Genomic DNA, 16164 nt, shown 5'->3' with positions numbered 1-16164 from the left:
TGTGTTTTTCTGACATCAAGACATACCTTAAAGTTTTAAAACCACGATCTACTATTGAGATCAACGTCTCCATTGAGTTGTATCGACTCCGTATGTGTGATGTGTCTATTTAATTGAAGACCTCTTTTCTAGCCTGAGAGATAGAAATTGCCTATCAATGAAAATAAACGTTTTAACAGTAAAACTCAACGAGTACTAATAATTATACAATTCCAAGCAAGTCGAAATCAAAATACATTATGTTCAAGTAAATCAAGCAATTTAAGATTCTCAATTTAAAATATTAAACTAAGTACTACGGATTCGGAACCCACCTGTCTAGTGATGCCTACTTCAAATAATTTGCATGGCACGTATTTATTTAATATTTTAACTGATAGTGTTCAAGGACAAATTTAAGGCACATTATAACATTAAAAATAATTCATTCACCTTGTCAATATGACAATGTTAACACATGCCTGATTTACATATGACCGACAATTTTAGCAACTTTGTATGACATATTTTAATAGTTTCCCTAATGACTGGCTTTAGATATTGTTCACGTAATAAATTACACGCTTTTCCCGCTAACAATGACTGGTTAAAACGCAAAATTACCGCTGTAATGACATGTCATTTGTACCGTATTGTCAACGAGACGGAGGCCTCGGGTCGCAACTAGGGCTGGCGAGTGGCAACCTCTTGGTTTTTACACGTAGCCTCTTGATACGAAGGGTGCATCTCCGATTAACTACTGTGCACCTCCAACCGAAAGGACAAACGTGTAACGCGTTAAATAAATATTTTTAAAATTGAATTTTTTCTAGCACAAATTTCAAAGTCAAATTAGAATGCAACGTTTTGCACAAAAAAATTACACTTCTCTCTTGTTTCCTGGCCGTTTTTCTTTCATTCTTAACTTGAATGGAGATGTACGCATAAGTAAATTATTCTCTATTAGTAACACCTTTGCCGATACCAAAACTTAAAAAGGTTTGTGGTTCCACAACATTTTAACATTCACAACAAGTTAACATTGCATATATGAACAAAATATTTAAACATGTGATACCTAATCAAATAGATGTGTGTTATATACATAAAATATGTTAGAATAAAAAAAAAACACATTTCTGAGGCATTTTATTGTCTTCTATTAATCGGCTACTTTTTCTAAAGTCTTACAGCCCTGTATGTATGTAAAGCATAATTTGTCACTTTATATTAATACCACGCATGAAAATGAGCCAAGCAATAAATTGTACGAATATGAGTTAAAGTTTGTGACCACATAATGTAATTATTGTGTAAAATTTTAATGTAGAAGAATTTAAAATATCCACAAAATTTACAAATACATAATATTACGTCAAAGAGTATGTATACTCTTTTTTAAAACTACGTCCTGCTCGTGGGTTATATTTTTTTGAAATTTATTAAGCAAACATATTTAATTCTCTAGAACGTTCTTTCTAAATCAATGCATTGCATTACTGAAACTACGAGCATTCAGCTCAGATTTCGCAAAACCGAGTGAAAATTCAGTTGTTTTATAAGAAATTATTAATATATAATTATTGTTGAATAAGAAACTTTAATCAACCATAAAAGTTATTTAAAAAATGAAATAATTATTGTTTAAAATAATAAAAAAACTCACGTAAAGTTTTTTTTATTCCATAAAACTACACACACAACGGACGAAACAGTTAAAAATCTGTTTCCTTTATAGAAACATGTAATTCCAAATTCCTGCCTATTTCACTATTTTCTATTTCACTTTTTTATTTTTCAAACCGGCACTGACACTCGGTCTAACAGCTCTTCGCTCACAAAGCGCGGGAAACAAGTGTTTGGGTAGGGACTGGCGCTCTCTTGACGAGTTGTGATCGGAAGTAGCCTCAATTGTTATATTTTGTACACAAACACAATTAGTGTGAATGATTTATTTTCTTTTCATATTTATGATTTTAAATATAATAAAATATAAGTAAAAAATCTTTTTTTTTTTTTTGTGGTTTTGGCATGTGTGTATTAAGACCTAATCGCATAAATAATGACAAAAAATATATTCTTTAATATCTTTTCGTAATTTGAATACACCTATTATAAAGGTAAGTAAATACAACGTAACCCGTTGTGGTGTCAGGAATAATGTTATCCAATCACTCTACCCGTCAGTGTGAAAGTGCCTCAAATAGTTCTCTTATCAGCGACCAAACACTTTGTCTTCTAACTTTCGTCTGGAACTTTCCCTACAACAATACAAATTAAAAAGCTATTAAGGACGACCTACTACTGTAAAGCTATATCAGCATACCGATATAGAGGTACCTTTAACAAGTTTTATTTAATTTCAAATTGATTTCAATTTTTGTTTAATTTTTAGAATTACATTTTATGTTATGACTAAAATGATATGTATATGTACATATCAGAATAGACGAACTCTCAATATTTTTATAAAACGCATTTTTACCCAAACACTGAAATAAATAAGTCCCAATATTCACGTTTTCACAACTTTATGATGGTTTTACGTACCACGGTGCAAACAAGGTTACTTTTAAATTTTGAAGCATTTAATAACTTTTAACATACCTCGATATTAAACGGCGTGGTAGTATTCTATTATCAGTATAATATAAAAATTATGGATTCAATTAAAGATGAAAATGAATACTTACCTACATCAATAATTGTCTATTAAGTTTTGTGCTGAATTCCATTATTTTGGTAATTGACTTCCATTATACAATCTAAGTTTAGCGATTTCGGTTTGTATGTTTATTTCATAGATTACTGGCTATCGTAGCAACATTCAACGATCAAAGCTGGCGTGCTTCGTAGCAGTTAGCAGAATAAATTAAAACTTAGACAAATGTAGATTAAACGCGCGATTAGTTGCCGTGATTCAGCACCTATTCTTAAATAATAATATATTTCGGATTATTTTATGTCTTGATTCCCTATATTTAAAACTTTAACAAATCTATATTTATGTATACTGTGTTCCTACATTAAATGTATAAAGCCTCGCCTCCACTGATGACCGGAGGGCTGGTATATTTTTTACCCCTTTGGGCATCGGAATTGCAATTCAACGGGGACATGCAAGCATTTTTGCCACCATTCCATGCGGCTATGATTTGTAAAATAAGTATTTTTAATTTTTATTTGTAGATAATTATGACCTTCAAGATAATAATTCTTAGATAAATTAAATTTATTTTAGTTTAAAACAAAAATGTACCTATACGTGTAAGATATATATGTAAGGGATACAAACGTAAACAATAAAAATGGTTTAGACATATATTTTCGGTGCCAAGTGACCAAAATAGTTATATTCATATAATAAACTGGTTACCTGACCCGTTACGCACGAGTAGCATAAGGGTCTACACAAAACATTTATACCATAATATACATCTCTATTGGTCGGCATATTTTTTTCCGATTCCAAATTTTTCAACGATCATCATTACATTTCAGACAATTTATACAAAATTATACACTTAAACCTTCCTTGTGAATCACTTCGTCCATTTGTGAAACCGTATAAAAATCCGTTTGATAGTATTTGAGTTTATAGCGTGTAAGTAGTACCTATCAGCGGGAGGCCTTTATTTTATATCATTTTATAGTGATAGCAGTGGAAATCAAAAGGGGATTTTGCGATTTAATCAAACGCGGCAGATTAACGTTAGGATGTAAAGTTAAGGAAATAATTTAAGGTTAACGAGGTATGTAATAATATAATCTGCCGATTCTTCCAAGTCAAGTAACAAAAATCCTCAGTCCCCTAGTTCACCGCTTTCCAGTAACTGTACCGACTATATATATGAAAAACATGTGACGCATACAATCCCCGGACGAGGAAGTTTACGAATATTTCTTCAATCTTCGATAGCGTTTAACAGCAGGCAACAATGTCGATGCCATTCATAATTGTATCGTAGCTCGAGTAGAATTTCTAGTGCACTCCAGTTTGAAAATCCTCAAATTAGAAACGGACAAGATATATAAAAAAGGTTTTCTGTGACACACCTTCACCTAGTGATAGTTATTATAGTATAAATGATTACTAAACAATTCCTCAAATTGAGACCGTTCACAGAAATGTCATGGCCTAAGTCAGTGGTCAATGCTCGTCATCCAAGACCAGGCGCATATATATTAGACCATAGAAATGTATAACAATCAAAAACATCATAAAAATTTAAAATATAGAAGTATATATATTCTGAACCCTTCAGCAACCAACGTTTGGCAATGATACAGGCTCTTTTCTAAATTATTTTTCAGGTGAAAATACAAATAATTTTAATTTAGGCGTTCAGCAAGAAAAGCCACTGGGTCCTGCTTGTTTTAGTCTGCTTAGCATAATTGAATTTCATTATGGAACTATATTTATTTATTTATTTAAATACTTTATTGACCACCATAAAGTTAATGGGACAAAAGGCGGACATAATGCCTGAAGGCATTCTCTGCCAGTCAACCTTTAGGTCAAACTGAAAACCATGAAGGCGGTAATTAAAAATGAATTAACAATATATAACAATATATGCACATACTTAAATAAAACTACATAAAAAAAACATATACATACATATCCATATAGTATCTACAAAATAAATATTGATCTTTACTGTCTATCATAAAAACATATATATAATATGACAATAGTTAATTTAATAATGTCATTTAATAAAGTCATAAGAACTAGGGACTTTCTGACAATATGTGCTCACGTAGACGAGTTTTAAAAGTTAATTTAGAGGTACCTTTTCTAATATGTTCGGGTAGTTTGTTCCATAATCGGACAGCTTGAACGGAGTAGGAATTAGAGACGAAACCGGAAGTGTGAGTAGGGACAGAAAGAAGGTAAGAATCCTTAGAACGTAGTTGACGATTGTGGTTATCACAAAGAAATTTGAATTTGCCTTTCAAATAATCGGGAGAGAGAGGATCAAAGAGAATAGAGAAAAGAGATGAAACGGAACGAACGAAATGAACGGAAGTCTCTACGTTGTGGAATTGTAAACCATTTTAGTTTATCACGATACTGAGAGATATGGTCGAACTTACGAAGACAGAAAATGAAGCGCAAAGAGTTATTTAAGAGACGATCAAGTTTATCCAGTTGATTTTCGTTGAGATCGTAATAACATACGTCTGCGTAATCAATTATGGGAAAGACCAAAGCGTACACGAGTAAAATCTTAGTCTTGATGGGAAGGAAATTTTGAAGTCGATTCAGACACCTTAACGTGGTAACTGAGCGAGTAATATCAGAGATATGCACAGACCAACTGAATGTGGAATCAATATGAAGACCAAGGTCTTTTACATGATTGCGGTAAGGAGTATTGATGGCATTGAACAAAACGGGCGGTAAAGATAAGGCGTTTTTGTAAGACCAATTTGAGTTAAAGTTGCCCGATTTTTTCAAAATGTGATTGTTTTTCATACATTTTACATTTTGTCTACAAAAGATTATAATTCGGTATAGCAAAGCAGAGTTAAAAAGTTTTAAAACTGTTTCAGACATCTGCCAACGAAGTAAAAAAGTAAACTCTATCGTGTTAAATATGCGGAAACGCAAAAAAAACAAAGACAATTCGATATTAAATCCTGTGTATAATCTAGTCATTCAAACCATAGACTGTCACGAACTGTCAATTGCAGCGGGTAAAATAAAAGTCAGACAAACGCATATACATTTATTACATATGAGACATATATACACATACACTACTCCCAGCGACTGCGCTTGGCGCGGCGCGCGGGCGGGTCGTCGCGCGCGGGGGCGTTGACCCCGGGCTGCAGCGCCGCGCGCGTCTGCTCCCACGAGTGGTCCGTGGACGCCGTGAACTGCCGGCACGAGGGATGTCATTAAAGGAGACTTCGATATCATCATCTAAATACACTACATCCAAGGAGGCTCTTGTGAGCTTAGGAACTTTGGAATCGTCATATTATACTAAACTACACACACCACCAGTTCGGAATTGAGATTTTTCTCGGTAGACTGAGAATAATCTACAAAACACTCACTAAGTATTTTTTTGTATAAGGAAGACGGGATTTATAGATTTCGTTATTCTGATCTGTAATTTATGAGAATTTATTTCAACTGAATGGTTGTCAAAGTTCCATAATAAAACTGACCTGATTATATTGCGATCGAAAGGCTTGCTTGAGTGAGGAGAGTCGGTCGGTGGCGGGTCCTCCCGCCTTCTCTACGGGCACTATTGGAATCTCGTCATTGTAGGCGGGAAGTCCTGGTCGCTCCTTGTATCTAGTACATTAATATTGGTTATTCTTTATTGCCTTTAGGGTCATCCAAATTTGTATGTACTACTACTAAAATATTCATATAAATAATATTGTTTAAAGTAATTTCTCGCACCCCAGACCACATCCTCCAACATTAAGGTTCTTGCTCTTGCCGATCTTGAAGCGAGATTTGCGGAACCATGCTGACTGCATCGCCATATGCGTTAACTCTTCCGGCACCTCCTGTTTATATTATAGAAATAATCAAAATATTTATATACGAACTATAACGAGAAACCATTAATTACGGGTTCGATACTGTTAGCGCCTGCTATAAAAGCATAGCAACTGATCACCTGCTTATTGTTAACATATGTGACCATTTGTAATCGCGCTAGACGGTACTCATTAAATACTCAAGTTGCATCTAATGTTACTCACTCGTTTTAGCTACGTCATTGTTCAGACGCTTTTAAATTCCCAACTAATACGCAAGTCAAAATAAAGAGCTGTGAATTTTATATATATGAAGTTCTTTTTGTACTCATTTAACACAATACAAATACTATTTTTTTGTTTATTTAATATAAGTTGACTAAGGAGTTATTTTTAATATTATTATCGTATATAAATCAATTATCGCCCTGAGGCCAGCGCGCCTGACCTGCTGCGCGCCCTCGAGGTTCCGCAGCAGATGTCCCGCGAAGTCCCGGTCGCGGTCCCGCGACAGCAGCGTGTAGGCGTCCCCGCGCACGCCGGCGCGTCCCGTGCGGCCCACGCGGTGCGTGTGCGTGTCGATGTCCCGCGCCACGGTGTAGTTGATCACCGTGCGGATGTGCGGGATGTCGAGACCGCGAGCTGAAAGCCGCGTAGTGTGAGTGCCGCGGGTGTCCGTCGACTGTCGACTATATTATGACATTTTTTGCACACAGTTCAACGATTACTACTTGAAGGAATTCCATTCATCAGATAAATAACTAAAGCATTCCAATTCTGAATGACTACTGAAGTAATGTTATTATTGTAACGAAAAACAGAAAAACAAAGAATATAATTAGAAAAAGTCTTCGAAGTATTAATTGTCTTTTGTGTAATTCCATTGAGTCAGATATACACACCAGCGACATCGGTAGCTACCAGTATGCTGCTTTCCTGTCGCTTGAAAGCCGTAATGACTTTGTTCCGGTCGGCCTGTTCCATGTCTCCGTGCAACAGAAGCGCATCATATTCTTGCACACCCAGATTCGCGGCTGTCTGCTCTGCTTCCAGCTAAATATAATAAATAAATTTTATATATATGTTACTAAAGTTTTCTTTATTAACATTCGACTAAAAAATTTAGATAGAATATTTTACCTTTTTCGTAACAAATATTAAGACACTTCCAGAAGAAAGGAATTCGACTAGTTTTTCTAGCAGCCAAGGCCATTTCTCCTCTGGTTTGTTGAATATTCTACAAAAACAAAAAAACATTAAGTTGATAATACTACAGCTTCCTTCCGATCCCTAAGCTTGTAGTATATATGACTACAAGAGGGGCGCCGCTGCGGGCACTCTCACCGCACGTGCTGCGTGACGAGGTGGCACGCCTCCCCGGCCGCGCCGTGCTGCACGCGCACGGGGTCGTGCAGCGCGTCGCGGGCGAGCTTCTCCACTCGGCGCGGGAAGGTCGCGGAGAACAGCAGCGCCTGCCGGTCCGGTCGCACGTGGTTGCAGATCGACCGTACTTGAGGTTCTGAACGCAACAATATTTAATTTAGTTTGTATGAGGCCACAATTAACCAATTTGAAAATGTTCACCAGAAACTTATATTAATTATAAGCAATACCTTCAGCTATACCGTAAGTTAAGTGTTAAGGTAAATTATACTTTTAATCTAGAATATTTTCTTTCTACTTTCAAATGCATTGTGTTCATACATAAATCACTGAACCGATAAATTAAAACTGAGTATGCTATTAAAAACACCCACTGGAAATGTTTAATAGCCACTAACCAAAACCCATGTCGAACATCCTGTCTGCCTCGTCCAGTACGAGGTACGTGACTCGTTTAAGGTCAGTAGCCTTGCATTTAATCAAGTCTATTACTCTCCCTGGGGTTCCTACGATAATCTCTGCTCCACCTGAAATTTTGTAAACATACAATTGTTAAAAAATTAAAGGTAAAATATTCTCACTTTCGTTAAGTAAAACAAAAGCTGTCAAATATTACATAACATAACATAAACAGCCTGTAAATTTCCCACTGCTGGGCTAAGGCCTACTCTCCCTTTGAGGAGAAGGTATGGAGCATATTCCACCACGCTGCTCCAATGCGGGTTGGTGGAATACACATGTGGCAGAATTTCGTTGAAATTAGACACATGCAGGTTTCCTCGCGATGTTTTCCTTCACCGCCGAGCACGAGATGAATTATAAACACAAATTAAGCACATGAAAATTCAGTGGTGCCTGCCTGGGTTTGAACCCGAAATCATCGGTTAAGATGCACGCGTTCTAACCACTGGGCCATCTCGGCTCTATCAATCGGTCAAATATTAAATATATTAATTAACTTTTTTTCATTCAATTTACCTTCTAATGCCTTGCACTGTTCCCATTTAGAGCCGCCTCCATAACAGCAAACACATCTAATATTGTACACTTTGCCAAACTTTTTTGCTTCCATATATATCTATTCAGAAGAGAAATTATTTAAAGAGTTTAGATAAATAATGTTATTTAAAAACATATCTAATTACTACCGTTGTCCCAATGTTTATATGAAAAACTCAATAGAAGAAACTGAAATTTGGCCTCCATGAGGTCTAAGGTCTGTCTGTATTTTTTTTTAAATAAATAAATAAATATTGGACAACATCACATACATTACTCTGATCCCAATGTAAGTAGCTAAAGCACTTGTGTTATGGAAAATCAGAAGTAACGACGGTACCACAAACACCCAGACCCAAGACAACATAGAAAACTAATGAACTTTTTCTACATCGATTCGGCCGGGAATCGAACCCGAGACCTCGGAGTGGTGTACCCATGAAAACCGGTGTACACACTACTCGACCAGGGAGGTCGTCAAATGAAAATATTTGTTCTTACTTTTTGTGTGATTAAATAACTTTTTTATACTGATATTTTTTATTGTTCTGTATAAAAACACAAATTTTATTTAGCAAACATGAAGAAGCTGAAGTAGACATCTGAATTCCTATTTGATAAATTCTATAGCAATAAAATTACTAACATACTCGAAGCAATGATAATCAAATAAAATTGAATAATTATTTATAATTTGTTTCACATGCCTGTTGTGCCAATTCTCTAGTGGGTGCTAGAATGAGTCCAATGGGTCCATCACCAGGTGCCAGCTCTTTTTGATCCATAATGTGGACCAGTAGTGGCCACAAAAATGCCGCCGTTTTTCCGGAACCCGTGCGAGCGATACCTTAGAGACCATAAGTATATACGTTGAATATCATACGGAATTTTCTGCTAAAGAAATAGATATTTATTAAACATGATTTATTTGGCATACAGAGTTTGTTTCTATGAAATTTCTAAGAGTCGAGACATATTTATTATATGTTACCGATAAGGTCTCGCCCAGATAATGCAGCCGGTACTCCAGCAGCTTGCACGGGCGTCGGTTGGGTGTACTCCGAGCGCCGGATCGCCTTCATCAACTGTTCATCGAAGCCTAAATGGGCGAAGCTGCTGACTGGTTTTGGCGGATCTGGTCCTGATATCTTTAAAATATATAATTATTTATTATAAATTACGTAAATATATATTTTATATTTGTTAAATTTAATCACATCTTAAAAGTTACTCCTGAAAGGTGGATGTAGAACATCATAAACTATTAAAATATATAACAAGAACAGCAATAATTCAGAATAGACATAACACATTTGAAGGGTTCTTTGTAAGTGTGACAATTTTGGTGGAGCATATTCGCGCGGCGACAGAGTATTGATCGATCAAATATATTATATCGTGTTTAAGCTAATATTACAAACACCCCATGCACACAATAACTGAATTAAAGACGATGAACAAAGAAACTTGGTGGTACCCGTCTGGGTAGGTACCACTTACTCATGAGATATTCTGCCGCAAAGCAACAATACTTGGTATTGTTGTGTTCCGCTTGGAAGGGTGAGTGAGCCAGTATAACTACTGGCACAAGGGATATAACATCTTAGTTCCCAAGTTTGGCGGCGCATTGGCGAAGTAAGGGTTGGTTAATATTTCTAACAGTGCCAACGTCTATGTGCGATGGTGACCACTTAACATCAGAATACCCATTTGCCGGTCTTTTATATAAAAAAGTAATCAATTAAATAATTAAAAAGACAATTAATGCAAAGAGGCTACGCAAAGTGAAATGCCCCATAATAGGCTATTTGACTGGTTTTTAAAATCCATTTTATATTATTTATTAGAGGTTAAGGAACTCAGTAAAAGTCGTGTTTTTTAATTCTAGTACATATTTGCTGAAAAATATAATATTCAATATTTAAATAGCGCGCGAAAACGCTACTTTGACAATATGGCGCTGCAATGAGGTCGGTGACGTCACTTGCCTATGTTATAATCTGTGGCACATATAATCCACATACAGTAGGCAAACACGGTTAACAAGCAATTGAAGTCATCATAAACCCGACCAATCAGGAGCGTTTTGTGTCACGTGACAAACGTTTAAAAAATTCATTTTTATGTATGGATTTTTGAATAAATTAATTATTATTTTCAACTTTCGTTAATAAATAACTATTTTAAAGTCATAATATATCCTGATTACAATAATTGACGCTTTATTTTTCGCATGTCAAATAGCCTATTATTCAAAACGGTAACATGATATTATTGTTAACACAGACTGTATACACGTTACCAAATTCTATAGAAAATATATCCAGAGAATATCATATGACCAAACCTTAACTCCCAAGTTAGTCTTCAGTTCTTCGACCTGCTCCGTGTTAAGATTTTCTATTTCTTCGTGTGGTGTATAGAAGTTCTTCTCGAATGGCTCATATTGTATCTCCGAATGGTCTATTGGCGGTAACGGGTCAATGAACTTCTTCTTTGGAGGAGGAATGGGATTACCATCCTCATCATATTCAATTTCAATATCAGAACCATCATCCGCGTTCGTTAGTGGATTTTCTTCCATATACCTATTTGACAAAGTATTCGCAAAAAATACAGGCAAATTTTTTTTTTAACGAAAAACATAATTGAACACCTCAGATCTAGTGATGGACCGAATAATCTGTAACAATGTTCGATATTCGGGATATTCGAACATTTCTATTTTGTAAGCCATATAAGGCCTATTACTCCAAACCTTAAAACTTCACAAAAAAAGCAATAATCCAAACCAAAAATCTTATTAGAGAAGTTTGTTTAATTTGCAAAGGGTATAAAGATGTAAAAAAACATATAATACTGACTTATAATAACTTTCTTCGTCATCCATTTCATCAATGTCTCCTCTTGTTCCCCTTCCACTATCACCTTTTCCACTAACGGCATTTTCCTTACTCGTTTTTAAGTCTTTTGCTGCTTGCTGTTCTAGACCTGCCATGTAAGCATCTAAGGGATCTTCCTCATCATTGTCCACCTTATAAAAAACAACAGGTATTAGTAAGTCTTGTATGTTTTTAAGAGGAGGGTTCCCAAATCTATTTGTGTTATTTTATAATGTATAAAATTAATTAGTAATTAATATAATGCACACTACTGAATCCCTCTGTATGAATATTTATATAAAAAAGTATATTAGTTGAATTTTATTACTACTAGTGACAGTATGTGCCGGCGACTTAATTTGGCAAGAATCGTTAGATGCACAGAATTCGATTTTTAGACTTCTCTAGAATCAACCGTGACGCGGGGAATAAGATTGCATCGTAGAACGGGATTGGTTGGTCCGTCAAATCTATTCTTTTCGAAATGCGTCTAAGATCCGTTCGCTCCATTTACATTTGTGAGGACTAAAACTTGTGTCACCTTAGTTTTTGTTACGAGATCGTGTTATTCTTTTTTTTTTAATGTAATGTCACGAATAAATACAATTTTACAACGAATACAATATTTTGTTTTATCGTTCTTGTTTTATAATACTTATCCTTAGACTGCTTAGATTGTATTTATTGCACCTAATATCATATCACAAGAATTTCTGTTTCTTTAATTAACTTGCTTCTAAACAGACATGTTTAATGTCTTTGTATGAATTTACCCGTATGTAGTCGGGACGGACAGCTAGTCTCAAATATAATAACACGATTTCATATTTGAATTATAAAATTGATTAAAGTTATGTGCATATAATTCAAGTCGATTAATTTAGTAAATTCAGATATCTAGGCACTATAGTTGTCGACACGGGTGATCATACCCTCAAAATGAGTTCCTGAATAGAACAAGCTCGCAATGCCAATGAAATCTAAGCATTTAATTTCGAACATGAATAACACGTTGCTATGTCTTTTTACTTCCATCTTTGACTGGAATAGGCTATAAAATCTTGCGAAAAGATATTACGAATTCCTTGGAGAGATCGCGTACGGATCAGCACTGTGTTATAGACAATGAGGAAAGTTTGAAATATTGCGACATATAAGAAAAGAAAATTGATACATTTTGGACACATAATGAGCATTTGGAACATCTCTTCTTCTCGAAGTTTAAATCGCCATAAAGGTTGACAACCTTCGTAAGGAGTCGGCACATTGACAGGAAACATATAATTAATAACGACTTATGTTAATACAAATTGTTGATTTATAGCTATAATATTCATATATATTGTTTACCTTCTGATCAACTTTCTTTGCTCAACAAAAGAGAAACATCTTAAAAAAGAGTGTATAGATCTATTCACTCACGAAAGCGTGACTTCAAAAATTATCCGTGTGTACTATATTACGAATGAAAAATATTAGTTAGTAAGAACTTTATTCTTACTGAGACATATTCCGAGCTAAAAAAATCTCTAATGATATATTTACATCTGTTAATGCACACCAATAACAGGAGAGTACACTTATCACTCACAATGGTGCCTCTACACTTTAAATTATTATTGACATGCATTCACTCGTATAGTGAGTGATGCAAGTGCTAAGACGTCTCCGAGACGACTAAGATTAAAGACAGCATTGAAAACGCAAATTAGTTATCATGTGAGTCACTCATCCTAATAAATAGAATCAAGTTCCTTTCCTCAATGTACTCCCTAACTTTTAAGAACACCTATTTTAAAAAAAATATAAAAATTCTTGTAGGTACATTGAATAATTGTTGATAGTTATCAATAGTAACTATTAATAGCCTATATCTGTCCCACTATTGTGTTAAGGTTTCTACCGTTTAAAGAGAAGTTTGTCCCAATCAAATTACATTTCCAATGAAAAAGAGATGTAGCTGTCAACTGCAATAACATGCATTTCAATGCTGACTGGATATGTTTTTAAATGATGACCTTATTATAACAAATAACTAAACCATACAAAAATTCAGAATCAACCATTCAAACCATAGCTGTTGGGTAAAATAAGCCAAAATCAAAAATTAATGATGATTTTGTAAAGATAATAGAAGTAAAATTAAAGGAGACTAATTGTTTTTCTTTTTTTTTTTTCTGGCAATACAAGTGATTCATATTCATGGCATGAAATTGCTTTCAAAGCTCCCTGGTGTGAGGCATCTTACAAAAAGAGTAAAATTCCTCACTATCTGAATATGACACCAATAGATACAAAAAGGTGATATTAAACAAAATACTTTTTGGATATTTCCCCAAACATATTTTATTACTGCTTCATCGCAAAATAATTAAAAACATGTTAAAATTCCATGCTGGCTATACTTTTTTGCCATCACATAACTTTTTTCATCGCCTGCTTATGATCAAGTCAATTTATTCATGCAAAGTTAAGATAAAATGCTGTAAGATTATTTATACAATTGCAATATGATAAAATGTTTGTTTTTTGTAGTTTTAGTAATTGTCTTACTCGAGAACTGGAAGCCTCTGTTGTAGGACTCCCAGGAGCAGGAATATATGCAAGTGCTGGAGTAGGTGGCTCATCATCATCATCAAAGTACCTTTGAATATAAATATTTTTATAAAATTTTATCTGTTTCATGTGTGTTATGTTCTCTACAATTGTGTTTATCTAGTAAGTACAGTATCATACTATATACTATTACTTAAAATGAATAAATTATTTTATTTAAAAAAAGACAACTATTAAATATTATATATCTAACCTGGTGCAAAAAGGGCAAATTTATATTTTAAAACAACATATAAAATACATTGCCATTTGCCAAATCATTTAAAAATTAATCAATTTATTTGTGCTAAAATGGCATGAACTGAACATCACTAATACCAAAGATATTATGCAAAAAGACATGTTGTATAAAGCAATCATCTATTCATGTCAATATCCTGATTATCAAGAGTAATAGTTATTTATATTGGCCTTTTTTAGCACCAGGCCTTGATTTAAAGTCCTTGTAAAGGACTTCAATTGTATGAGAATTCATATTGTAGTTTACTTACTCATCTTCGGTTTTAGACCGTTTTTTTCCAAGCGTTCCCCAATTGCCGGTCACTGCATTTTGAGTAATAGCGTTCATCGTTGAATAGCCCTGTTTGGAAAGTCCAGAGGTAGGTGGAGGAACAGCGTTCATCTGAGATGCGGGCGGCGGAACAGCGTGCATGGACGCATTGTTATTCCGCTTTGGCATTGTAAAGCCAGTGAATCCAAAGCCCTTGTTCCCACTTGAGTTGAAACTCATCTTGATATACTTAGATAGAACGATATATTAATAATTCAAAGTTCATTACAGATAGTAAAAATACCAATTCAGTAAAAACTAAACGACTTTTCACACTTTTTACCGATTCACTTATTGAGCACATAGGACTGCATAGTTGTCTAGGTTAAAATTAGTAAATTATATTTAATGAAACCAACAAGTCTAACAACAGCCCGATTTTTGTCAAACACTGATAAATGTCAGTAAAATACAGTGTTGCTATTCGAATTTCTACAATAGATATAGCATTAATAAAAACTAAAATGATTTATTTTATTTTGTTACACTGTTAGTACAATTATTTATTTTACCATTGCTTTTCAAAACTGTCGACAATATTAATTAGTTAATGTTGTCGCTACGATTTTTGAAGCGGGCAACATTAAAAAAAAAGAAAACATTGGCGGGAAATTTAAGCTCTCTTCTGGATACGCTAGAACCGGGAACATTGTTATAACATTATCTTACATTACTGTATTGTTTTACTTTAATTCTTAACTTAACCAATAAAGAAATACCTTATTAATTAATTTCGAGAGTGATACATACAACTTATATAAATACACCGTACAAAGAACTAGCAGCATTTAATTAACAAATAACTTGCTTTTACATCAGAAGTGGGATAACGAATAATACGACCGACAGGATGCCGCGAAACCGAAAGCGAACACGTAGCAAAGTAAGGAGGAATCCATCATCGTCGAGTTCCACCTCATCAAGTTCATCATCATCGTCTAGTGAGAGGGATCGCTGCCGGCGTCGCCGCCATGTAAAGAAGTCGTCAACCGTGAGTCAAAATACCATCTTGTCGACTGTGATACCAGAATTTGATCCTTTGAGTGATAATATCGATATGTGGATTAATGTGGTAGAAGCTAATGCCCGTGCGTTCGGTTGGTCAGATGCCATGACTAAATTTCAAGCATTACAAAAATTAAGAAAAACTGCCCAAGTTTGGTACGATTCGTTACAAAAGACTGAAACACGTTGGACTACGTGAAAATGGCGGCAGTGGCGTGATAGGTTATCCGATACTTTTCAGGT

The 16164-nt window shown here is 34.7% G+C and overlaps 1 protein-coding gene across 1 annotated transcript; it reads right to left on the bottom strand.

Moving 5' to 3' along the window:
- Window positions 1-5700: 5700 nt before the first annotated feature.
- Window positions 5701-15330, bottom strand: LOC113401479 (ATP-dependent RNA helicase DDX42). The gene is made up of 15 exons (XM_064216710.1): window positions 14858-15330; window positions 14304-14394; window positions 11733-11902; window positions 11216-11456; window positions 9860-10016; window positions 9576-9715; window positions 8848-8947; window positions 8268-8396; window positions 7831-8005; window positions 7627-7723; window positions 7389-7539; window positions 6935-7128; window positions 6404-6513; window positions 6163-6292; window positions 5701-5865 (listed from the first exon to the last, which is right to left on the bottom strand). The coding sequence occupies exons 1-15, from the start codon at window positions 15094-15096 to the stop codon at window positions 5746-5748; spliced, it is 2244 nt and encodes a 747-aa protein (XP_064072780.1). The 5' UTR covers window positions 15097-15330; the 3' UTR covers window positions 5701-5745.
- Window positions 15331-16164: the final 834 nt, after the last annotated feature.

Source organism: Vanessa tameamea, chromosome 13, assembly GCF_037043105.1.
Source record: "Vanessa tameamea isolate UH-Manoa-2023 chromosome 13, ilVanTame1 primary haplotype, whole genome shotgun sequence".
Classification (NCBI taxonomy): domain Eukaryota; kingdom Metazoa; phylum Arthropoda; class Insecta; order Lepidoptera; family Nymphalidae; genus Vanessa; species Vanessa tameamea.
This window is presented reverse-complemented; position numbering and strand designations above follow the sequence as displayed.